This window comes from Scyliorhinus torazame, chromosome 15 (genome assembly GCF_047496885.1).
Source record: "Scyliorhinus torazame isolate Kashiwa2021f chromosome 15, sScyTor2.1, whole genome shotgun sequence".
NCBI lineage: Eukaryota > Metazoa > Chordata > Chondrichthyes > Carcharhiniformes > Scyliorhinidae > Scyliorhinus > Scyliorhinus torazame.
Genome location: NC_092721.1, coordinates 150,668,371 through 150,695,440, shown reverse-complemented (window position 1 = coordinate 150,695,440; position 27,070 = coordinate 150,668,371). Strand labels below are relative to the sequence as shown.

Genomic DNA, 27,070 nt, shown 5'->3' with positions numbered 1-27,070 from the left:
GTGTGATCGCTGTTCCTAAGTAAATCACTTTTTCCTGTAAAATCTGGGCCTTCTTGGGGTTCACTTTACAGCCAATTTGTTGGAGGAGTCCTCAAAGTTCAGCAAGAAGCGAAATGTGCTCTCTCATTGTGTCTGTCTGTAGTAGCAGATCATCTACATATTGGACCAGACAATCAATTTGGGAAAATTTTGCTAATCCATTTGCCAGCTGTCGGTGGAAAATGGAGGGGGAATTGTGGAAGCCTTGTGGAAGGCACGTCCACGTATATTGCTGTCCCTGGAATGTGAATGCAAATTTGTATTGGCACGCTTTATCCAATGGAATGGACCAAAAGCCGTTGCTAATGTCCAAAACCGATTTTTGTTTTTTTTTGACTGTAGTCCCTGTTTGAGCATGGTCTCGGGACTCGGGGCTGCTACTGGGGTTACTTTGTTCAGTTCCCGGTAATCAATGGTCAGTCGCCATGATCTATTGGGTTTCCTGACAGGCCAAATTGGTGCGTTATTCGTGGAGGCTACTGATCAGAGTACGCCTTGATCAAGCGAACTCTGTATAACTTTTGAGATTTCTCCCTCTGCTTCTTGGGGAAAACCGTACTGCTTTTAGCGCCTGGGGTCGGGACCTGTAATATTCACCAATCCAGCGATCTTGCCACAGTCGTGCTTGTGCTGTGCAAATGCTGCTATGAGTTGCTGCAGGACTGCCCTAACTTGTTTGTCCTGATGTGGAGATGCCGGCGTTGGACTGGGGTGAGCACAGTACGAAGTCTTACAACACCAGGTTAAAGTCCAACAGGCATGTTTCGATGTCATTAGCTTTCGGAACGCTGCTCCTTCCTCAGGTGAATGAAGAGGTCTGTTGCAGAAACACATATATAGACAAATTCAAAGATGCCAAACAATGCTTGGAATGCGAGCATTAGCAGGTGATTAAATCTTTATAGATCCAGAGATGGGGTAACCCCAGGTTAAAGAGGTGTGAATTGTACCAAGCCAGGACAGTTGGTAGGATTTCGCAGGCCAGATGGTGGGGGATGAATGTAATGCGACATGAATCCCAGGTCCCGGTTGAGGCCGCACTCATGTGTGCGGAACTTACACTCTGACAGAAACTTATAGCCAAGTTCCGCACACATGAGTGCGGCCTCAACCGGGACCTGGGATTCATGTCGCATTACATTCATCCCCCACCATCTGGCCTGCGAAATCCTACCAACTGTCCTGGCTTGGTACAATTCACACCTCTTTAACCTGGGGTTACCCCATCTCTGGATCTGTAAAGATTTAATCACCTGCTAATGCTCGCATTCCATACATTGTTTGGCATCTTTGAATTTGTCTATATATGTGTTTCTGGAGAACAGACCTCTTCATTCACCTGAGGAAGGAGCAGCGCTCCGAAAGCTAGTGACATCGAAACAAACCTGTTGGACTTTAACCGGGTGTTGTCAGACTTCGTATTGTTTGTCCTGACTAATGGCTCGAGGGTCGAACCAGATGTCTCCTACTGCGCTGATCCGATTTTCATACTCTCCAACTGTGAACACGGTGGGGGCTCGTGCTGCCTTTGCCATTCTCCACACGCATTTATTTACCGGATCAAATGATAGATTGTGGGAGCTCATGAAGTCAATTCCGAAAATGTGTTCGGCTGTCTGGGGTAGATCGACCAGAACTACGGGGTGTTTAGATTTAATGTTCCCTATCTGGATTGTTACAAGGGCTGTGATGTGTCCCTGCTGCAAATGCCCTGTGAAACCGCTGAGTGTAATGGTGTCTGTTGTGGGCCACGTGTCTCGCTGAAACATCGTGGAGGAATTAAGCATGGTGCGGGACCCTCCTGTGTCCCAAAGGAATTCTACGGGGTGCCCCAGACTGTGCCTGCCATTACCGGTCTACCAGACTTGTCCCAAAGGGTGTCGCAGACCCAAGTTGGGGAGCCCGAACACCGTCAGTCGGTGCTGTTCATATCTGCGTTCTCAGAACGGGCGCTAACAATGTGAATTGGCTTTGCCCTATTCTTATTTAGGGTGCCTGTCTGCTGGTTTCTCTGCTGCTTCTGGGGCGCATTGCACTCTCGTGCATAGTGTCCTAATTGGCCGCAATTATAACACTCTTGGGATTTGGGTTGCTGTGGGCTTTCCTTCCCTCATTTACCCATGCGGGGTTCTGGTGCGTCCTAACTGGATGCATGTTTGCCTGTTCTTCATCTGCTTTAACAAATGCGGTTTTGCCTTGGCTAAAGGACGGGACAATCTCTTCAAAACCCATTTCTCGTTGTGGGCCTCGTCTGAGGGGTCGTAATTTGCGCAAGCTCTCTGTCCTGCCTCTGTCGCATGAGACTAGGATGCGAGTCCATTTGGCCATATTATCTGGGGACAAATGGGCGCGGGCTATCTCTCCGAATACTGCCGTGAAATGTATCCACAAGCGTCCAGCAAACGCTGTGGGGTGCTCTGTTTTCTTTTGCCTACACTTGTTTAGGTCTTCTACGGGGTCTCCTTTGTTATAGCCGATCGCATCTCGGATCGCTGCGTGCATTTCTTGTAGGGTGCCTTCTCCTATGTTTTGTGGGTCGGGAAGGGCTGCCACGACTGAAGGGTCGAGGCTTAAAACTGTGAGCTTCACTTGCTCCTTTTCATCCAGGCCGTACATGGTCGCCTGCTGTTTTACTCTAGCAAAGAACTGGTGGGAATCCGATGTGGGTAGGAACGGTGTTATTTTATCACATAATTGAGTGACAGTTAACTGGGTAGTGTATCGGATAATCTGAGTTTCCTTCTGCTGCGGCCCTGCGATGTGTGGTTACAGGGTTCATAGGGGTGTGTTCTGCTTGTGCAGTCCGGGGTTGGGGTGCTTTTCGTTTCTGGGGTTTTTCCTGTGTCCATGTACATATCTATGGGCAGTCTCATTTAACTCCTGCCCATTGGGGCCATTTTCCTGGTCTAACTGGGATCCAAACGTGCTCTGAAACCCATTCTGAACAGAAAGCAGAGATTGCAATTCTGCAATTTGCTTCCGGCACTTTGCGTGATCTACCGAGCTCTGCCTTTGTTCCGTATGGAAGTGTGGAGTGCTCGTAGGGCTGCTTTTAAATCGCTGCACTGTTTCTGCAACTGCTTACCTGTTGTTCGGTTTCCAGTCTTACCAACACCGTGCGTGCGTGTCCTGGTAGGCTTTGTCATATTGGGACTCAAATGGATGAGACAAGACTGGTGTGCCCGCTTGGCATCCTCCTTGTCCCTCGCCACTAACTGCTCTCTCAGTTCCTTGTTCTCTCTCTCATATCCACTCACATCTCCTTCACTATTCTTGTCTCTCTCCTCAATCTCGCTACGGAGCGTCCTAACGGCCTCCTCCGTGCCTCGCAGTTGTGCCAAGCAGGACACGATTGCCATCGGTTTGCGAGCTTTCCCTAAACCCTTCTTATGGATCTCTGTCAGGTTCTCCCACCAAGTATGCCCTATACCTCCGGGACCTGTTTCATCATTGATGCAGAATTCACTCCAAAGGGGCCATCCTTTCCCTTTGAGATATTTTCTGATCTCTTCTTCCCATACGGGACACTGTCCTACTCTACTGGTCGCTGCGACCTCGAATTCTTGGGGGTTCATAAGGCGTTCCATTGCCTTCATTGCCATTTTTCTCTATCTCTGTGGTCTCTACCGAATTTGAACAGGGGGTGATAAAGTGGTGATGTAACACTGGTACGGCTTGCGCTAATTTCCGGCCTACAAAACTCCCGACAGTTTTACGCAACAAAATATCTCCGGTTTACCTTATATTCCTGTTAGTACGCATGCATTAACACACTTCCGAATCTTGGAGGTTTGATCAGTATCATTCTTACACTTGTGGTTTTTCTGTTTCCAATTGGATTCCAATTCAAATTTGGGTTCTCTCGGAGTGACTAGGCCACTTCTAGGTCGAGTCCCGTCAGAGGTCGCCAGTAAATGTTGCTCTCTTTATTTGGTTCTAAATATGGCGGTGTGTGGTCGCCTTCCTTAATTCTAATTACGTTTGCTTTAGAGTCGCCAGGTATCTTTCGATATCGCCACAAGGTTCAAACCCGAATACTGATCAAAGAGCTGGCACACCAGTTAGTTAGTTCAAAGTCAATACTATTTATTTATACACACAGCAATATCTACTCATGCACTGAATACTACAGACTAAACTATCAATACTGCTAAAGCCTAAACTTAGCTTTGGGCGCCCACTCAGTCAGAGGAACAATGGAGGTTGTTCGGATCTGAGGCTGCAGGGGTTGAAGTGGTAAAGAGGAACAGCTAAGGTCGTCCGTCTGGTAGCGAGCGTTGACTTTGGACTTACTTGCTTCTGGTGCAGCTGGTGGACGGGTCTCTCCGCTTTGAGAGTCAAGTCCAAGAGAGCGATTCTCTCCTGGGGCCGCCTTCTTATACGCGACGGGGTCTTCGCGTGCTTTTGGGCGGGCCTTGAACTTGGCCCCAATCAATTGGGCCGTATCTTGATCACTCGTATTCATCTTGACCAATAAAGGGGTGGGTGCCCTGATGGCTGGGTGTGTCCTAGGTGGCTGTTGGCCTGGCTTTGTTTGTGCTTTCGGTTTGGGGAACTGGCACCGTGAGGTCTGGAGCCAGATCGGTTACTTGAGCATCAATATGCTAATGGTCCTACAGTTTCAGTCTCGTCAGGGAGCTGCGGTCCCAATACACATACAGGCTCTGTGCCCGCCTGCTTTCTTAGCATTGTCCATAGTTCCCTGCAATCTTTGAAAACATCCATTTTGTATTCTGGAAGTGGCCATGCCAGATGGCTACACCCCCCCCCCCCCCATCCCACCCCACCTGACCTCACATGGGCATGGCACCCACAGGACCGATTGCGGTGCCTAAAAATTGCTAGCTGGGCAGTGCCTTTGCCAGCTGGCAGTGCCAACTGGGCACCTTGGTAGTGCCAGGCTGGCATAATGCCAAGATGTCCAAGTGGCATCAGTAGTGCTAGGGTGCCAACCTGCCCAGAGGGAAACCACCTGGGAGCCCCCCCCCCTCTTCCAAGGGAAACCACCTGTTCAGGGTTCATGTTGCATAGGGAATAAATCAACTGAGAATGTTCCCACTTGCATAATATATAATCGATAAAGGGACCAATGTTTGCAGTCTATTCCCTCTAAATATAGATGAAATTAGCCAGTTTAATGAGATCTGGAAGTTTTTGATGAAGAGTTTGGGGCTGGCTATGATTGATTATGTTTGGATTTTGACTGAGAGGGAGCCACTGTGTGAGTGTACATAGATAAACTAGACCAAAGTTCTACTACCAGTAATGCCTAAAAAACCTGGATTGAGGTCATAAAAATGACTCGTTTACCAGAGTGAGTGGTAGGAGTGAGAGCTTATCTGGAATCAGATACAGTTAAAGATGTTATAGTGGAGACAACGCTTTTAAGCAGATATATGGAAACACTTATAGGAAGAGGGATTGGGATAGTTTTTTTTGGAGGCGTAAAGGATGATGAAGGAAATGAGGGAAGGTGGGAAAAGGTATTGTCAGGGATTTGTTTTCGAGTGGCCTACTCACAAGTGAGTGGAGACTCACTTGTTCAGGTTAATGCTGCACCTAATGTTCAAATCTCCCAGTATGTGAACCACCTGATTTTGGTATAATTGGTGACTGATCCATCGTGCCAGTTTTCTATCAAGGCAGCAAGTTGAACATTTTACCCAAAATAATTCTATTTTGCGAGTGTTACATGAGAGCTTATAACCATAGGTTGTTAATGGGTTATTTAATTGAATATCAAGTGAATCAATTTTATAAAAAAGGTAAATATTATTTGGAGCTAGGTTTCACTTTTATAAATAAAGAAGCTGTAAAGTAGAATGGCTTGTTCTCGTAATATATGAAAAGAATGAATGGTCTTTAGTGTCAGTATTCCTGTTTGATTCTGTTTAACTCTATATTCTGTTCTTCAAACAATTAAGAATGGTAAAACAATTGAATAAAATGGCTTTCCTTTGTTGGAAGAGTAACTGTTTGATTTCTTTTTTCACAGAACAATGAGGCTCTGAAATTGCTGGGATCGGGATATGTTGTGTTTGAATATCTGATCATGGACTGATAACTGTAGATGAATAACTGATTACAGCAACTGTGCAAAGTGAGTAACCATGAGTACTACAAATTGTGACGTTGATCCAGAGGAACAGGAGTCTCCTTTAAACCCATTATGCTTTGAGTGTGGTCAGCAGCACTGGACAAGGGAGAACCATCTGTACAATTACCAGCATGAAATGGATGATGACCTCGTCTGCCACATTTGTCTCCAGCCTCTATTGCAGCCAATAGATACTCCCTGTGGACATACATTTTGCCACAAGTGCCTCCGTAATTTTTTGCGAGAGAAGAATTTCTGCCCATTGGACCGCAAAAGGCTTCACTTCAAACTGTGCAAAAGGTCCAGCATTCTTGTTCACAAACTTTTAGACAAACTGTTGGTGTCATGTCCTTTTGAAAACGATTGTCAGGAAGTGATGCAGCGCTGTGATTTGGAAGCACATCTTAAACACAGGTAAGCAATATGTGAAAAGTTTAAAATAAAACAAATTCCGAGTACATAAATTACAATTGTATCAATACTGATAAAGATGCATTGACGTAATTACTAAATATCAGGGCCTAAAATTTTGGGTGGGGCTACTTTTGGGCACCTCACCTGCACAAACAGCTTGTGCTCGTTAGAAGGTCTGAGGAACAGCTGATTTTGGACCTCTGACTTCGTCACAGCTGATACTGCTGTTAGAGTTTGCACAGGTTAGTGGCTGTAATTTAGTGATTAGATTGCATCACAGTGGCCTGGAGAAGGAATGAGTGGAGTCAGTGATCAAGGTTCAATTAAGGGTTGACAGTCACCCAAACTAGAAACTTTAGCTCCCTTCTCTCTCCACAGATGCTGTCAGACCTGCTGAGATTGTCCAGTATTTTCTGTTTTGTTTCAGTAAAGGGTTGAGTAGGCCGTGGGAATATGATTGGGTGATGGCGTGGGTTGTCGGCTGAGATCGGGTAGGAAGATCAATAACCTCAGGAAGACAGAATGCAGATGTCAGGATCAGGGTGATAAATTGCCCTTCGTGTCCAAAATTGCCCTTGGTGTTGGGTGGAGGTGTTGAGTTTGTGTGGGGTGCTCTTTCCAAGAGCTGGTGCAGACTCAGGGGGCCGAATGGCCTCCTTCTGCACTGTAAATTCAATGATAATCTATGATTAATCTAGGACAAAGGTTCGGCACAACATCGTGGGCCGAAGGGCCTGTTCTGTGCTGTATTTTCTATAAGCTATCTATAAGCACTAGAAGGTGAATTTGGATATCTCCGAACTGGGAGCAGCATGATCATGACAAGTGCTACTTTATTTAGAGATGGGTTTCCCGGAGGCAATGGCACTTATTTGCTTCAAGGCAAACCAAAGTTGCAGTAGGGTCTAGAAGCAGGCCTTAAACACCTGATTTGCACATGCAAATGGACTCACGTCTACTTCGGTTGTGTGTAAAGGACTCCTCTTGTTTAAGCTTTACCAAAATGGCATTTTTTTCTTATCCTTTTGTGGCCATTTCTTGCTCAACCAGCACTCGTTGCCCATCCTTAATTGCCTTTCAGAGGAAGGTGCTGAGTTGCCTTCTTGAACTTCTGCAATCCATGTGGTGTAGGTACACCTACAGTGCTGTTAGGAAGGGAGGTCCAGAATTTTGATCCAGTGACCGTGAAGGAACGGTGACGTAGTTCCAAGTCAAGGTGGTGTGTTACTTGGAGGGGAACTTGCAGGTGGTGGTGTTCCCATGCAATTGCTGCCCTTGTCCTTCTAGGTGGTAGAGGCCATGGTTTTGGAAAGTGCTGTCAAAAGAGCCTTGGTGAGTTGCTGGAGTGTATCTTGTAGATGGTACAATCTGCTGCCACTGTGTGTCGGTAATGGAGAGAATGAATGTTTAAGCTGGTAGATGAGGTGCCAAACAAGTGAGCAGCTTTGTCCTGGATGGTATCGAACTTCGATTAGTGTTGTTGGAGGTGCACTCATCCACGCAAGTGGAGAGTATTCCATCCTACTTGTGCCTTACAGATGGTGGACAGGCTTTCGGGAGTCAGTAAGCGAAATACTTCAGAATTCCCAGCCTCTGACCTGCTTTTGGAATCACAGTATTTACATAGCTAGTCCAGTTCAGTTTCTGATCAATGTTAACCCTCTCGGATGTTGTTAGGGATTCAGCAATTGTAATGTCATTGAATGTCATGGGGGAAGATAGGTAGATTCTATGTTTTGTTGAGGAAAGTGGTTTAAGATGGAGGAGAAAGGTCACAATCTAAACAGCCAAACACAACGGTGGATCTCGAGGGCTGTAACGTGCCAACTGGAAGATGACATGCTGCTCCTCCAGCTTGCGCCGGGCTTCACCAGAGCATTGTAGTCGGCCAAGGACGGACATGTGGGCATGAGAGCAAGGTACTGAGTGGAAATGACAAGCTGCAGGAAGGTTGAGGTCATGCTTGCAGACTGAGTGAAAGTGTTCCGCAAAGCTTTCACCCAGTCTGCATTTAGTCTCCCAAGTGTAGAGGAGACCACATTGAGAACAACAAATACAATCAACCAAACTGAAGGAAGTGCAAGTGAAATGATGCTTAACCTGAAAGCAGTGTTAGGGGGCTTGAATGGTGAGGAGATAAAGGGGAATGTGTTGCATCTTCTGCAATTGCAAGGGAAGGAGCTGTGGGAAGGAGGTGGGGAGGTGGGCATATTGGAGGCGTAGACCAGGGTGTAACAGAGGGAGGGAGTCCCTGCAGAATGTTGACGGGGGAATGAGGGAAAGATGTGTCTCGTGGTAGCATCATGTTGGAGTTGGCTAAAAAAGCGAAGGATAATCCTTTATATGTGGAGACTAGTGTTGTGGAAAATTAGGCCATGGGTGTGGAGGCTAGTGGGGTGGAAATTAGAACAAGAGGGACCCTATCATGTTTCTGGGATGGAGGGAAAAGTTTGAGGACAAGTGTGGTAAATGGGTCGAATCCAGTTGAGTGCATATCAGTTTGAAAGTCTAGTTTGGAAAGTGATCATGCAGTAGAGGAGAACATGGCGAAATTGGGTTTTGATTGGCTGAATTTGCATGCTAACAATTGTTGGTTATACATCATATTGCAATTGATCATGTTACAGATTTAATGTATTTGATTGTATGAATCAACTGCGGCACTAATGAGTATGGTAGCTCCTGAAAAATGTACGCCACTGTTGTATAAATTGCCTAATCCTTTTAAACCAATCAAGGAAATTGTTTGGTCATTGATTAAGATTTTTGTTTATTTACACTATGTTTATATCTACTGTAGAACCATATGGATTACCTTGCAAATGTTATTGGCGACAATAAACCATATATAACCAGCAATTTTCTGCTGGAATTGTTTCTTATTTTTTCATCAATAGTCCATCAACTACTTAGAGAAATGAACTTGGCATCACCCATTCAGATACTTGGTAGCCTGCCACTTTATATTGTTTTACATTTTTCAATGTGACATCCAATTCATTATAAGTTGACATTCTTTCAGTCAAGAAGAGATTTTAAATAATACAGTGCACATTACTTCAGACATAAATACACTGAGCATTATATAACTTTGTTTACCCATCAATTTAGATAAGTGTTGTACAAATAATATTTTGTTCTAAAGAAGAATACATTATTTTAGGAAGAAATTCTATCTATAGCTAATTTTAGCTGTTGAATTTATCTGAGGTTATTGTCAGCATTTTACTTCAAAGGGTTAATTAGGATGAAAGAAAACTGATCTAGTAAAGCAGACAATCAGTCAACGGTCACTGCAGAATCTGGCCAGACTCCCAATATGATGATTACTGTCACTGCCAGATTAGCTTCTGAACTATTTCTCGATAGTTTTTAAGTTTAAAATTGGGAGGGTGCTTCTTGGAAAGCTGAAGTTAAGTGGGTTACAAGTGAGCTGAAAATTGATTGGTGTAAAGGAATTGCAGTTTTTAATTTCTGTGTAAGCATGAAAAATAAAAGTCTGTGTGGTTAAATATACTTTGCGTATTAATAATTATTTCAACTTGTAATAACAATTGCAAATGGTTGATCCCAGAAAACAGTAGAAAACCTTGCTGAAAATAATAATCGCTTATTGTCACAAGTAGGCTTCAATGAAGTTACTGTGAAAAGCCCCTTGTCGCCACATTCCAGCGCCTGCTCGGGGAGGGCAGTATGGGAATTGAACCCGCGCTGCTGGCATTGTTCTGCATTACAAGCCAGCTGTTTAGCCCACTGTGTTAAACCAGCCCCTAATAATAAAAATGATCATTTCGTAGACCCAGATTACAGGATATTCAGTCTTCTTTGTCTGTTTGTATATATTTTGCTTCTTCATAATAATAATGATCATTATTAGTGTCACAAGTAAGCTTACACTAACACTGCAATGAAGTTACTGTGAAAATCCCCGAGTCGTCACACACTGGCACCTGTTCGGGTACACAGAGGGAGAATTCAGAATGTCTAATTCACCTAACTAGCACATCTTTCGGGACTTATGGAGGAAACCGGAACGCCCGGAGGAAATATATGCAGACACAGGGAGAACGTGCAGCCTCCGCACAGGCAGTGACCGAAGCCAGGAATCGAACCCAGGTCGCTGATACTGTGAAGCAACTGTGCTAACCACTGCTACCCATTCTTTCTCATTTATTTTTATTCCCTTTCCCTGCCAATGATAAGATGATGCAAGCATAAGAGCCAGATTTTGGAGGAATGCAGAGATCTTGGGTTGAAGGCTGGCGGAGGCTATAGAGTTATGAACGAGTAAGGCCACAGACAATTTGAACACTAGGATCAGAATTTTAAACTTGCAATGTTGGTGAGCTGGGACTTGGTTTAGGTCATCAAGTGCATGGGTGCTGGATGAGCAGGATAATGCAAGTTAGTATGCAGACAAGTAGGACAATGAGGTTGCATACAGATGGCTCGAAAATTAGTTTGTGACTTTGGCCTTCCTGATATTTCATTTGATAATAAGTCAAATCAAACATCTTGCAAAATTCCATGCAGCTTACATGCCGTTCTGATTTCATCTTGACTTTGCTTAGCCTACATAATTGTTCTGATTCAGTTTGTGCCGTCTTTGTCTGTGGTGTTCTATCATTATTGTAGTCACTTCCCAATGAGGATTCCTTCACCTTAGGTTGCCGAATCAATTTTTCCTCATTACACATCATCAAATCCAGATTTTCCCAACCTATCAACCTGATTTCCCAATCCACCTGCATAGTGAAGTCCTTCTCCCATGATTATTGTAATATTGCCTTTCTTGTATGCCTTTTCTATCTCCTGATTTATTTTCTACCCCACATCCTGACTACTGCTAGGGGGCCTGTACATAACTCCCATCAGGGTATTTTTTCCTTTACAATTCCTCAACTCTACCCACACAGATTCTACGCCTCCCAACTCTGCATTGCTTCTTGCAATCAATTTAGTTTCATTTCTTACGAACAAGGAAACCCCGCTCCCTCTGCCCATCTGCTGGTCCTTTCCATAGGACACACATCCTTGGATATTTGGGTCCCAACCTTGCAGCCACATCTGTGATGCCCACAGCATCGTACATGCCAATGTCAATGTGCACTGCAAGGTCATTTACCTTGTTTTGTATACTGCATGCATTTAGATACAACACCCTCAGTCATGTGTTGACCACCTGCCTTCTCATAGTTCTCCCTTTATCTGTTATGCCTGAAGTTGGATTTCTGATGCATTCCATACTCTCTGTTCAACTACTTGTTCTGGAAACTTTATTAACCTTCTCCCCTATTCTATCCCCGATTACGACTACATTTTCTTTCTCTCTTTCCCCCACTTGAATGGTGCTGTGGTCAGTTTGCTCATCCTCCCCACAGTCCCACCTCTCATCCACACAGGGAGCAAGAATCTCAAACCTGTTGGAAAGGGCTGAGGCTCCTGCAACCCGACCTCCTGGATCCCTCTAAATACCTCACTCATAGTCACAGCCCTCGTGTTAATCTTTTTTTTTAAATATAAATTTAGAGTACACAATTCATTTTTTCCAATTAAGGGGCAACTTAGTGTGGCCAATCCACCTATCCTGCGCATCTTTGATCTTTGGGTTGTAGGGGCGAAACCCACGCAAACACTGGGAGAATGTGCAAACTCCACGCAGACAGTGACCCAGAGCCGGTATTGAACCCGGGACCTCAGTGGTGAGAGGCAGCAGTGTTAACCACTGTGCCACCATGCTGCCCTAACCTTCCTGTTAATCTAAGGGGTGTGGCTGCCTCCTGAGGCACAGCATCCAGGTAACTCTTTCCCCCTCCCTGATGTGTCACAGCATCCGAAGCTCAGACCCCAGCTCATCAACTTTGAGCAGAAGTTCCTCAAGCAACGAACACTTGCTACAGATGTGTTCACTAGGAACCACCATGGGATCCACCAGCTTCCACATCAGGCAGGTGCATCACATCGCCTGGCCTTGCAACTTTGTTTTATGAAATTTGTTTTCAATTTTTTTAATTTTAAATTACCAGCTGGTTCTTAGTTTTTCTAAGCTATAAAATATTTCCCTTTTTACCTTCAATCTGAAAGCAATTTAGAATAGGTAGCAGAAATGAGCAGTTACTTACCAGCCAACGAACTTACTGTTTTCCAGTCATGTCACTCCTGGATTGTTTTTCCAACTCCCGCTCTTTTTAAATCTCCACTTCCCGAAACACTTACCTTAACTCCCAGCACTCAGAGCAAAATGACACTCGAGTCACATGTAGACCAGACCGGATAAAGATGGCAGACTTCCTTCCCAAAATGGCACTGGTGAACCAGATGGGCTTTTATGCCAAGTGATAGTTTTATGGTCACCATTACTGAGACCAGCTATGAATTTGAGATTAAATTTAAATTCCACAAGCTGATGTGGTGGGATTTGAGTGTGTAGCCCCAGAGCATTAGCCTGGTCTCCTCATTTACTAGTCTAGTGACGTTCCCACCATGCCACTTTATTGGCCACAGAGGAGTCCAAAACGAGAGACGTAAAGAAACTTATTTTGTCGCAAAGCAAAACTATATACATGAAACACTCTACACTCCAGTCCCAGCCAGGACTTCTCTGTTCGGCACTCGTTTGGGCTGGCTTTTATGAGTCCAGTACTCTGCTGATGGGTTCCTGCCCCTCAATGGGGAAGCTCTTATTCCACAAGGCTCACGGGGAGGCTAATTGGTCCATCCCTATATGTCTCGTGCGGGTTATAACAGCCACCCAATTATGATACAACTACTCTTATTATTTTAAGTGTTCTGCAGGGATCAGTGATGGGACCTTTGCTGTTCATAGTATATATAAATGATTTGGAGGAAAATGTAACTGGTCTGATTAGTAAGTTTGCAGACGACACAAAGGTTGGTGAAATTGCGGATAGCGATGAGGACTGTCAGAGGATACAGCAGGATTTAGATTGTTTTGAGACTTGGGCGGTGAGATCTGGCCATCAATCTCATTAATATAATCCACAAATAAAAGATCCCCTAAAATACTTCCTTGAGGGACTCCAGAAATCATTTGTGTTGGATTTGATAATTTGTGGAGTAGTCTCCTCCTGTTGGTTGTTTAATTGTCCACCACCACAGACAATTGGTTTGGCAGGCTGTGGGGAGGCAGTGGCATGAAATGAAAATGAAAATCGCTTATTGTCACAAGTAGGCTTCAAATGAAGTTACTGTGAAAAGCCCTTAGTCGCCACATTCCGGCGCCTGTTCGGGGAGGCTGGTACGGCATAGTAGTACTGTTGCTGGACTAGGTAATCCAGAGACCAGGGTTCGAATCCCAACATGGGAGGTAGTGAACTTTGAATTCAATAAAAATCTAAAATGTCTAATGATAACCATGAAGCTGTCATTGATTGTCATAAAAACCTATCTGTTTCACTAATGTCTTTTAAGAAAGGAAATCTGCTGTCCTTCACAAGTCTGGCAGATCCACAGCAATGTGGTTGACTCTTAAAATGTCTTCTAAAAGTGCAATTAGGGATGGGGAATGAATGCTGGCCTAGCCAGCGATGCCCACATGCTGCTTCCATTGTTTGGCATGCCTGTAGTCCTGTATTGTAGCTTCATCAGGTTGACACCAATACTGGCAGAAGGGAGGAAAACTACATGGGACCGGCTTTCTGGCAAATTAATGCCTGAACCACAATGTACATAAACCATTGTAAAGATGTGTTTTGGCCATATCTGGCTATGTAAAGTCTGCAACAGAAGTATTTTTGTTAAGGGGGGCTATTGTTACAGTTGTCGGACGGAACATCTTTTGTTGGTATAGGTGTTGGTCTTGTTTAGCCCTGTGAATTTGTGATATAAAATTTTAAAAGCTCAAGAAAAATATTTTCAAAGGCAAGAAGAAACTATTAACATGGTTTACGCAGGTCCCAGTCGGGACTTCTCTGCTTGGTTAACACTCGGATCAAGCTTTTATACATCGTGTTTATGGCTCCGCTGATGGGGGCCCCCGTCCCTCAGCAGGGAAGCTCATAACTCAACTTGACTTACGGGGAGACTAATTGGTCCAACCCTGTAGGTTTCATGCGGGTTAATACACTTCCGAAATCCAGTAACTGTGACTCTCACAATACAATGAAAGCACCTAGGAGAATTGTCATGGTTATCCCCCAAAGAAAGCTTCCTACTTCATGATGTGGGAATTTCCTGTGAAAATAGAAACATCCGGGAAACACTATTTCCTTATCATTTCCTGTGACCCAATTGATTCCACCTGAATGATAAATTTGTTTCATGAGAATAATCTCCAACAAATGGCACGATTCATGTAGTCTATTGGATGTGTTTTGCTTGTACAGAATTACACATCATGCAGTATATAATTCTTATCAAAGCCCTTCATGATTTTGCAACCTATAGAAGCTCTTAATCGTTTCTGCTCTGCGGAGAGCAATATAGGCTCTCTGTAGCGTACTTATATGTAGCTATGTTTCATAATTGTGGTCAGTTGCAAAATAATCTTGGACAAATGAAAATCGAATGTGAAATAATTTGCTTTATTCCCAGGTACCTTGAAAATTTGGCTAAGTTATAATTTGTGGTACACAGAGGCCAGAATTTTCCAGCCATTCACGCCAGTGGGATCTTGCGGTCTCGCCAACGATGCACCCCCCTGCTGCAGGTTTCCCGGCATGAGGGGTGCATTGAACAGGAAACCCCATTGACAAGGGTAGGACCAGAAGATCCTGGCACCAGCTAATGGTGGGCCACCTCTGGCATCATGAAACATGCATTGGGTTGCACGGAAAATCCACGTGTTACGTATGATGTTGGAAAATCCTTTAGTACTAAGAGAATCTCCATATCATGCCATTTGGGGAAGATGGTGGCATAGTGGCAACTGGACTTCTAATCCAGTGACCCAAGTCAATGGTCTGGGGTCATAGGTTCAAATTGCATCACAGCAGCAATTGGAATTTAAATTCAGTTAACAAATTTGGAATATAAAGCTATCTCAGTAATGGTGATCATGAACTATCATCAGTTGTTGTAAAAACCCATCTGGTTCACTAATGTCCTTTAGGGAAAGAAAAATACCATTCCTACCTGGTCTGGCTGACATGTGACTCCAGACCCACAGGAAAGTGGTTGACACTTAATTGTTCTCTGAAATGGCCTCCAGCAAGTCACTCAGTTAAAGGGTAATTGGGGATGGGTGACAAGTGCTGGCCTTGCCAGTGATGCTCCCTGAAAGAATAAAAAAAAAGATTTGCAGTTGTCAATTCGCACACAAAGTTCCAAACAACAAGAGATAAATGACCAGTTAATCTATTTACTGTTGTTGGTTGAGGCTGGTTTAGCACACTGGGCTAAATAGCTGGCTTTTAAAGTAGACCAAGGCAGGCCAGCAGCACGGTTCAATTCCCGTACCAGCCTCCCCGAACAGGCGCCGGAATGTGGCGACTAGGGGCCTTTTACAGTAACTTCATTGAAGCCTACAATAAGCGATTTTCATTTCATTTTCATTTCATTTCATTTCATGCATTGCCCAGGACATCAGGAGATCTCCTCTTCACAGAATCATAGAATTTACAGTGCAGGAGGAGATCATTCAGCCCATCGAGTCTGAATCGGCCCTTGGAAAGAGCACCACACTTCAGCCCACATCTCCACCCCATAACACAGTAACCCCACCTAACCTTTTTAGCCCAAATTTAAATCAAATTGGAAAGAATCGTGGAGCATGTAATCAACACCATAGATTTTAAGCACCAATTTAAAACAAGTAGTGGGAAGTATGTTTAGCTTTTGATTTAAAGTTGGATCTCTTTTTCAAAATGGATCACATAATTGATGACATTCCATATAAATAATCTTTTGGTCACAACTCATGGGGCGGTATCGTTATCGGCGATCAGGCGGATAATCCCTTCTGGCGCCCAAATCGGGGCGGTGCTCTTTTGACGCCAGTTTTCTATTCTCCGCCCCTCTGAAATGACATCAGCGCATCGCACGCTGCATGCCGTTGGAATGGCATTGGCACGTCTTCGGGAGGCCCTCCCCCGATGCTCCGCACCCGATGGGCCAAGTTCCTGACCAGGCGGGGGGGCGTGTGGTCTGAGCAGAATGTGCCCAGCGCCGCCACAGTCGGCTGGGAGGCGTGCTGCTGGCCGAGGGGGAGGGCTTCCGCGAGGGCTGGGGGGACTGGTGGGGGGCGGCCAGATGGGCAGTATTTGGCAGGTCGGGTCAGCGCACAGCCGGCGCCATGTTGTATGGCGTGACCGCTGCAGGTCGTCACCGTGCATATGCGCAGCCATAGACCCGGCCATTCTATGGCCGTTTTTGGCGTGGGAGCCAGGTGTTTTAACTGGCGCGGCTGCTAGCTCCTCACCGGTCCCAGGATCGGTGAGGGTTTGGCGTAGTTCCTACGCCGGCTTTGGCACTTAGCTGCAAAATAGCCCAAAGTATTTATTTGTTAATGACTTGTAGACAGTAAAGCCCTTGAAATTGTAAATGATAGCTTTTGAAAATCTTAAGTTGTTTCCCTTTAAGAATTACCATCAGGTGTTTATGAAGTGCTGGTGGTTGGCAGTATGTTTCCAGTGTATTGTGTGCTGTGCACTGAATATTTAAATTACCTGACCTTGCCTTATCGTTCAAGGTTGGCTCATATTTTGCATGCATGTTCAGTGTCCAGAGCACAGAGGCACTGACTGGTCATTATTAGTCCCATACATGCATTTTTAAACTATTGCCTGCTGAAAGCAAGCTATGAGTTGAAATGTTTTCACAGCAAAATTTATTTCTCTGCAAATTTCTGAAAAGCTTCCATCAACAGAATAAGTTGATTATTCAAGAATTTAAATTTTACAACCTTTTGGTGAAATAAACTTTCTAAACCTGTCTTGTACAACTGTGGAAGGAATGTGTCAGTTGGAAGGCTGGCAATTCTTGTCCATTTAGCAAATCTGCATTTTAGAGGGAGGCAGTAAGCCTTACTCTAATGTGCAGACTCCCGAGGTTTTTTACTCATTTTTACTTTTGTACCTTTTTCAAATTGTGTGTGTGTCGGGGGGAAACTGAAGTGACATCACAGAAAAGCTGTGGCCTGAGTGCCTGGTTGGGATTCTACACTAAATTTAAAAAAATTGAGCATTGGTAACTAATTAAACATAATTACTTAATTATAATTTAGAGGGACATCTAAGCCAGAGATCGGAGAGTACTATATTTAGCTTTCGCATTTCTATTAGAAATCTAGTGCTAGGAAACAGATAGTTAACAGTAACTTTGAAATTTAAAAAAAAATATTCAAATTTTTTTTTTAAATTTTAATTAATTGACGCAATGTCAGTTAGAGGGGTGATGTGCTCTGACTGTGAGATGTGGCAGGTCCGGGAGGCTTCCAGCGTCCCGGATGGCTTCATCTGCAGAAAGTGCACCCAACTGGAGCTCCTCACAGACCGCATGGTTCGGTTGGAGCAGCAATTGGATGCACTTAGGAGCATGCAGGTGGCGGAAAGCGTCATAGATCGCAGTTATGTAAATGTGGTCACACCCAAGGTGCAGGCAGAGAAATGGGTGACCACCAGAAAGGGCAGGCAGTCAGTGCAGGAATCCCCTGTGGTTGTCCCCCTCTCGAACAGATATACCCCTTTGGATACTGTCGGGGGGGGGATAGCCTATCAGGGGAAAACAGCAGCAGCCAGAGCAGTGGCACCACGGCTGGCTCTGATGTTCAGAAGAGAGGGTCAAAGCGCAGAAGAGTAATAGTAATAGGGGACTCTATAGTCAGGGGCACAGATAGGCGCTTCTGTGGGCGTGAAAGAGACTCCAGGATGGTATGTTGCCTCCCTGGTGCCAGGGTACAGGATGTCTCCGAACGGGTAGAGGGCATCCTGAAGGGGGAGGGCAAACAGGCAGAGGTCGTTGTAAATATTGGTACTAACGACATAGGCAGGAAGGGGCATGAGGTCCTGCAGCAGGAGTTCAGGGAGCTAGGCAGAAAGTTAAAAGACAGGACCTCGAGGGTTGTAATCTCGGGATTACTCCCTGTGCCACGTGCCAGTGAGACTAGAAATAGGAAGACAGAGCAGGTAAACACGTGGCTAAACAGCTGGTGGAGGAGGGAGGGTTTTCATTATCTGGACCACTGGGAGCTCTTCCGGGGCAGGTGTGACCTGTATAAGAAGGACGGGTTGCATCTAAACCGGAGAGGCATAAATATCCTGGCCGCGAGGTTTGCTAGTGTCACACGGGAGGGTTTAAACTAGTATGGCAGGGGGGTGGGCACGGGAGCAATAGGTCAGAAGGTGAGAGCATTGAGGGAGAACTAGGGAATAGGGACAGTGTGGCTCTGAGGCAGAGCAGACAGGGAGAAGTTGCTGAACACAGCGGGTCTAGTGGCCTGAAGTGCATATGTTTTAATGCAAGAAGTATTACGGGTAAGGCAGATGAACTTAGAGCTTGGATTAGTACTTGGAACTATGATGTTGTTGCCATTACAGAGACCTGGTTGAGGGAAGGGCAGGATTGGCAGCTAAACGTTCCAGGATTTAGATGTTTCAGGCGGGATAGAGGGGGATGTAAAAGGGGAGGCGGAGTTGCGCTACTGGTTCGGGAGAACATCACAGCTGTACTGCGAGAGGACACCTCAGAGGGCAGTGAGGCTATATGAGTAGAGATCGGGAATAAGAAGGGTGCAGTCACAATGTTGGGGGTTTACTACAGGCCTCCCAACAGCCAGCGGGAGATAGAGGAGCAGATAGGTAGACAGATTTTGGAAAAGAGTAAAAACAACAGGGTTGTGGTGATGGGAGACTTCAACTTCCCCAACATTGACTGGGACTCACTTAGTGCCAGGGGCTTAGACGGGGCGGAGTTTGTAAGGAGCATCCAGGAGGGCTTCTTAAAACAATATGCAGACAGCCCAACTAGGGAAGGGGCGGTACTATACCTGGTATTGGGGAATGAGCCCGGCCAGGTGGTAGATGTTTCAGTAGGGGAGCATTTCGGTAACAGTGACCACAATTCAGTAAGTTTTAAAGTACTGGTGGACAAGGATAAGAGTGGTCCTAGGATGAATGTGCTAAATTGGGGGAAGGCTAATAATAACAATATTAGGCGGGAACTGAAGAACATAGATTGGGGGCGGATGTTTGAGGGCAAATCAACATCTGACATGTGGGAGGCTTTCAAGTGGCAGTTGAAAGGAATTCAGGACCGGCATGTTCCTGTGAGGAAGAAGAATAAATACGGCAATTTTCGGGAACCATGGATGACGAGAGATATTGTAGGCCTCGTCAAAAAGAAAAAGGAGGCATTTGTCAGGGCTAAAAGGCTGGGAACAGACGAAGCCTGCGTGGAATATAAGGAAAGTAGGAAGGAACTTAAGCAAGGAGTCAGCAGGGCTAGAAGGGGTCACGAAAAGTCATTGGCAAATAGGGTAAGGAAAATCCCAAGGCTTTTTACACGTACATAAAAAGCAAGAGGGTAGCCAGGGAAAGGGTTGGCCCACTGAAGGATAGGCAAGGGAATCTATGTGTGGAGCCAGAGGAAATGGGCGAGGTACTAAATGAATACTTTGCATCAGTATTCACCAAAGAGAAGAAATTGGTAGATGTTGAGTCTGGAGAAGGGTGTGTAGATAGCCTGGGTCACATTGAGATCCAAAAAGACGAGGTGTTGGGTGTCTTAAAAAATATTATGGTAGATAGGTCCCCAGGGCCTGATGGAATCTACCCCAGAATACTGAAGGAGGCTGGAGAGGAAATTGCTGAGGCCTTGACAGAAATCTTTGGATTCTCGCTGTCTTCAGGGGATGTCCTGGAGGACTGGAGAATAGCCAATGTTGTTCCTCTGTTTAAGAAGGGTAGCAAGGATAATCCCGGGAGCTACAGGCCGGTGAGCCTTACTTCAGTGGTAGGGAAACTACTGGAGGGAATTCTTCGAGACAGGATCTACTCCCATTTGGAAGCAAATGGACGTATTAGTGAGAGGCAGCACGGTTTTGTGAAGGGGAGGTCGTGTCTCACTAACTTGATAGAGTTTTTCGAGGAGGTCACTAAGATGATTGATGCAGGTAGGGCAGTGGATGTTGTCTATATGGACTTCAGTAAGGCCTTTGACAAGGTCCCTCATGGTAGACTAGTACAAAAGGTGAAGTCACACGGGATCAGGGGTGAGCTGGCAAGGTGGATACAGAATTGGCTAGGCCATAGAAGGCAGAGAGTAGCAATGGAAGGATGCTTTTCTCATTGGAGGGCTGTGACCAGTGGTGTTCCACAGGGATCAGTGCTGGGACCTTTGCTCTTTGTAGTATATATAAATGATTTGGAGGAAAATGTAACTGGTCTGATTAGTAAGTTTGCAGACGACACGAAGGTTGGTGGAATTGCGGATAGCGATGAGGACTGTCGGAGGATACAGCAGGATTTAGATTGTTTGGAGACTTGGGCAGAGAGATGGCAGATGGAGTTTAATCCGGACAAATGTGAGGTAATGCATTTTGGAAGGTCTAATGCAGGCAGGGAATATACAGTGAATGGAAGAACCCTCAAGAGTATTGAAAGTCAAAGAGATCTAGGAGTACAGGTACACAGGTCATTGAAAGGGGCAACACAGGTGGAGAAGGTAGTCAAGAAGACATACGGCATGCTTGCCTTCATTGGCCGGGGCATTGAGTATAAGAATTGGCAAGTCATGTTGCAGCTGTATAGAACCTTAGTTAGGCCACACTTGGAGTATAGTGTTCAATTCTGGTCGCCACACTACCAGAATGATGTGGAGGCTTTAGAGAGGGTGCAGAAGAGATTTACCAGAATGTTGCCTGGTATGGAGGGCATTAGCTATGAGGAGCGGTTGAATAAACTCGGTTTGTTCTCACTGGAACGAAGGAGGTTGAGGGGCGACCTGATAGAGGTATACAAAATTATGAGGGGCATAGACAGAGTGGATAGTCAGAGGCTTTTCCCCAGGGTAGAGGGGTCAATTACTAGGGGGCATAGGTTTAAGGTGAGAGGGGCAAGATTTAGAGTAGATGTACGAGGCAAGTTTTTTACGCAGAGGGTAGTGGGTGCCTGGAACTCGCTACCGGAGGAGGTGGTGGAAGCAGGGACGATAGTGACATTTAAGGGGCATCTTGACAAATACATGAATAGGATGGGAATAGAGGGATACGGACCCAGGAAGTGTAGAAGATTGTAGTTTAGTCGGGCAGCATGGTCGGCACGGGCTTGGAGGGCCGAAGGGCCTGTTCCTGTGCTGTACATTTCTTTGTTCTTTGTTTGGGATTTAATCCCTTCATCTCGGGGACTTCGGGTGAGTGGCAATTAGTACTGATCCCCACAAACGGGCACCAGACGGAATGGTACTTGTGGGGGTCCCCAAGGGATCGGAGGCCCCCAGCTGCATGCCCTTCGGGGGCCTCGGAGATCGGGAAGCCATTTTTAAATGGCATCCCAATCTCTCACCACAATGGGGAGTTCTGGCGAGCGGAGCTCCTCATTGTAAAAAACGGGGCTATGTGCGGCCTCAGCTGCACGTTCCCCGCTCAGGCCCCTAATTCAAAATCGAAAATTTCGTCGAAGGAGCCTCAGGCCGACAGTCCAGTGAGGGAATTGCAAGGAGATTAGATGGCAAGTGCATCCGCGCCCATCACGGTAGACAGGCCGACTGTGGTGTTGGCGAAGGAGATTGAGAAGCTTGGGAAACAAATGGTCAAGTTGTTTGGTCGGCAAGACAAGGAGCTTAAGGAGTCCTTTAAAGCTACCATCGAGGAAGCATTGGGCCGAATCCAATAACAGTTGGGAAAGACAGCAAAAGCTGTGGAGGAGCAAGGCAAAACACTGAAGGAGACCTTGTAGCAGCATGAAGGGCGGCTCGCCTCACTGGAAGACTAGATACCGCTCGTGGAAGACCGGAACAAAGGTCTGAAAAAATAGGTCAAGGTGACAGAACCTCAGGATAGTGGGGCTGCTGGAAGGAGTGGAGGGCCTGAGGCCAACGGAGTACTTTTCAGAGATGTTCTCCAAGTTGTTGGGGGACCCTTCAGAATTGGATCAGGTCCATTGGACACTTTGGCAGATGCCACGGGCGCCATTTCCACAGCTTTCAGAAGAGGAGTGAGTCCTGGAGTGGCTCTAGAGGAATCTTAACATTGACTAGGAGGGAAACATAGTTTGAATTTACCAGTACATCAAGGCTGCTAAGATTTGTTGGACCTGGTTAGATGAGGTTCAATGAGTCTTGTTTGTTTGTTTGGTGGTGGTGGTGGTGGTGGGGGGGCAGACAATCTGCGAGCCCAAGGTGGGGGGGGGAGGAGTTACTGGGTGGGTGGGGGGCAGAGAGCTATCAGTGACCAGAGGATTTTCTTTGTCCCATCCTCTGGAAGGGGCTCATGCCATCATAAGTGGGCCTGGGACCTATGAATTTGTAATGAGAACGAGATTACTCATTGCGGTAGAGATGGCTGATTTAAAGGTAAAGGTGGGGGACCCCTGGAATGTCCGGGGTCTGGGAAGATAGGCATGGGAGGATGGTAACACGTAGAGGGAAAGTCATGTTCTTGGTAAGCGTATATGCCCTGAATTGGGATGATGTGACGTTATAAGGCGGTTGTTGGCCGTAATACCGGATCTAGATACTCATCAACTGATTTTAGGGGGAGATTAAATTGTTTTTTAAAATATAAACTTACAGGTACCCAATTCTTTTTTTTTTCCCCCAATTAAGGGGCAATTTTAGCATGGCCAATCTACCTACCCTGCACATCTTTGGGTTGTGGGGGTGAGACCCACGCAGACATGGGAGAAATGTGCAAACTCCACACGGAGAGTGACCGCCGCCATTGAACCCGTGTCCTCAGAGCCATGAAGCAGCAGTGCTTGCCACTGTGCCGCCCAGGGGGGAGATTTAAACTGTGTCTTAGATCCCCGACTCGATCGATCTAAGCCAAAGTCATTGGCCCCTTCAGGCGTGGTGAAGACGCTGTTAGCATTTATGGAGGAGACTGGGGAGCAGACCTGTGACAGTTTATGCACCCTGGGGGTAAGGAGTTTAAGTTCTTATCCCCAGTAAACAAGGTGTAATCTTGTAATCTATGATAGATTACTCTGTGATGGGTGGGTTTCCTCTTCCTGGGGTCGGAATACTCAGCTAGGGTCATCTCAGACCAAAGCATTTTGTAGATTTAGTGCGAAAGGCGGGCCTGATGCAAAGCATGGGATGCAGGATGGATGTGGGGCAATTGGTGAATGTGGGGTTTTGCAGGCGGGTTTCGAGAATCATAGATGTATATGTGTAGTTCAACAGTAATGGGATGGTTTTGCCCTCTATTCAATGGGAGGCGTTGAAGACGGTGATCAGAGGGGAGATTATATCGCACAAGGCACACAGGGACAGGAAGGCTCAGAAGGAGCACAAGAGATTAGCTGATGACACTTTGGAAGTAGACCGTAGATAATAGGGGTGCGATTCTCCGGAAAGTGTTCGAAGTATTGTAGCAAGCGGGAATTGCCGTGGGTTTCCCGACACTCGGTCCAACGAGGCCGGCAATGCTACTCAAGTTAACTGGTCCACTTAGCGCGACTTCACAGGCTCTCACCGCAAATAGCGGCTTGCCAGCTAATTCTCCGGGGCCGTGTTTGCCAGCCCCCCGCTGACAAGGTCGAGCAGCACTTAAGCTGCGCTTGCTCAGCTAACCCCAGCCAGCTCAAAACAATGGCGGCAAGGAGACTAATCCCAAGATTCGGGACGCTGACCTGGGAGGCTATTGGATGCAGTGGAGGCCAGGAGGGATGTCCTGTTCCCCCGAGGGTCCAGGAGGGTTAGCCAGAAGGTAGCCAGTGCTGCCTGAGATGAGGTGATGGTGGTTGTGAGCACCGAGAGTGTGACCAGAAGGACTGGCCTCCAGTACAGGTAGAAGGACAGTGACCTAAACTGGACAGCACGAGTGAGTAAACACCATAGCCCCCACTCCAGCCTCAAAGCCCCCAGAAGACGCCCACCAGGGGTATCGAAGGCCACGGGGTGAGGTAAGTAGCTGGCTGCCTCCATTTCTAATAAGCATCTTGAGGACACACCTAGACATAGGGGTATAACTAGGAGGACCAAGCACAGCGAGGATCACGGAGGGCAACGAGGGGGGGGGGGGGGCGGTGGTATGTAGGGAGGTTGCGTGGGGGAGAGGACAGCACCACCAGAAGGGTGAGGAATTGTCAAACACAATTAACACCTTTGTGCACAACCAATGTGATGCCTCTGTCTCTTTCTTCTGCAATGTGAGCTGACATCTGAACCCTCGGCCCATCTCCCAAGCATCTCCCGCTCCCCGTGGCGGCTGTTTACATGTCTCCGGAGTTGTGTCCCATCCCATCACGCACAGTGTCCAGGCATCAAGGTGTGATTGGGATGCTACGCAATAATTCCCACATGTTACCTGAGGATCTAAAAAGGGATTTTAGAGAGTTAGGTTGGAAGCTAAAGAGCAGGACAAGCAGAGTAGTGATCTCAGGATTGCTACCGGTGCCACGTGCAAGTGAGGCAAGGAACAGGGAGCGAGTGCAGCTGAACAAATGGCTACAGGGCTGGTGCAGGAGGGAAGGCGTCAGATATGTGGATCATTGGGATATCTTCTGGGGAAGGTGAGACCTGTACATGAAGGACGGATTGCACCTAAACTGGAGGGGTACCAACATCCTGGGTGGGAGGTTTGCTAGAGCTCTTCCGGAGGGTTTAAACTAGTTTGGCAGGGGGATGGGAACCAGATCTATGGATCAGAGGATAGGGTAGCTGTTGAACAGCCAGAAATAGTATGCAGCGAGTCTGTGAGGAAGGATAGACAGTTGATAGGCCAAAGTTGCACTCAGTGGAATGGGTTAAAGTGTGTCTGTTTCAATGCAAGGAGTGTCAGGAATAAGGGAGATGAACTTAGAGCATGGATCAGTACTTGGAACTACGATGTTGTGGCCATTACAGAGACATGGATTTCACAGGGACAGGAACGGTTGTTAGATGTTTGTTTTCAGAAGAATAGGGAGGGAGGTAAAAGAGAAGGGGGAGTGGCACTGTTAATTAGGGACTGCACCACAGCTGTAGAAAAGGAGGTCGTTGAGGAGGGTTTGTCTACTGAGTCAGTATGGGTGGAAGTCAGAAACAAGAAAGGAGCAGTCGTTTTATTGGGAGTTTTCTACAGACCCCCCCAATAGCAGCAGAGAGATAGAGGAACAGATTGGGCAGCATATCTTGGAAAAGTGCAGAAGTAACAGAGTTGTAGTCATGGGTGACTTCAACTTCCCTAATATTGACTGGAACCTCCTCAGTGCAACTGGTTTGGATGGAGCAAATGTTGTCAGGTGTGTACAGGAAGGATTCCTGACTCAATATTTAGATAGGCTGACTAGGGGGGAGGCCGTATTAGACTTGGTGCTCGGCAATGAACCAGGCCAGGTGTCAGATGTCTCGGTGGGAGAGCATTTTGGTGACCGTGACCACAACTTCTTGACCTGTACCATAGTCCTGGAGAGGGATAGGAACAGACAGTATGGGAAGGTATTTAATTGGGGGGGGAGGAAATTACACTGCTATTAGACAGGAGCTGAGGAGCATAAAGTGGGAACAATTGTTCTTGGGGAAATGCACAACAGTATTGTGAGGGTTGTTTAAGGAGCACTTGCTGCGAGTGCTGGATAGTTTTGTCCCACTGAGACAAGGAAGGAATGGTAAGGTGAAGGAGCCTTGGATGACAAGAGAAGTGGAGCTTCTAGTCAAGAGGAAGAAGGAAGCTTACGTAAGGTTGAGGAAGCAAGACTCGGCTCTGGAGGGTTACAAGGTAGCCAAGAAAGAGCTCAAAAATGGACTGAGGAGAGCTAGAAGGGGGCATGAAAAAGCCCTGGCGGAAAGGATTAGGGAAAACCCTAAGGCGTGCTACACTTATGTGAGAAATAAGAGGATGATCAGAGTGAGAGTAGGGCCGATCAGGGATAGTGGAGGGAACTTGTGCCTAGAATCTGAGGAGGTGGGGGAGGCCCTAAATGAATATTTTGCTTCAGTATTCACTAGAGAGAGGGACCTTATTGCTCATGAGAACAGCGTGAACCAGGTTAATAGACTCAAACAGGTTGATATTAAGAAGGAGGATGTGCTGGAAATTTTGAAAAGCATCAGGATAGATAAGTCCCCTGGGCCTGACGGGATATACCCAAGGTTACTAAGGGAAGCGAGGGAGGAGATTGCTGCACCGTTGGTGATGATCTTTGCGTCCTCACTCTCCACTGGAGTAGTACCGGATGATTGGAGGGAGGCGAATGTTGTTCCCCTGTTCAAGAAGGGGAATAGGGAAATCCCTGGGAATTACAGACCCATCAGTCTTACGTCTGTGGTGAGCAAAATATTGGAAAAGATTCTGAGAGATAGGATTTATGTTTATTTAGAAAAATATAGTTTGATTAAAGATAGTCAGCATGGTTTGTGAGGGGCGGTTCATGCCTCACAAGCCTCATTGAATTCTTTGAGGATGTGACGAGACACATTGAT

General features: G+C 46.2%; 1 protein-coding gene across 3 annotated transcripts in view; it reads left to right on the top strand.

The window, feature by feature from the left end:
* lnx2a (ligand of numb-protein X 2a) overlaps positions 1–27,070 on the top strand; it is a 275,515-nt gene that overhangs the window by 81,610 nt on the left and 166,835 nt on the right. For all 3 annotated transcript variants that reach the window (XR_011935204.1, XM_072476930.1, XM_072476929.1), the window contains exon 2: positions 6,035–6,550. Coding sequence is in view for 2 of the 3 variants with exons in the window: in XM_072476930.1 (XP_072333031.1) it covers positions 6,150–6,550 (401 nt within the window). In the remaining variant the exon portion in view is untranslated. The remainder of the gene's footprint in view (positions 1–6,034; positions 6,551–27,070) is intronic.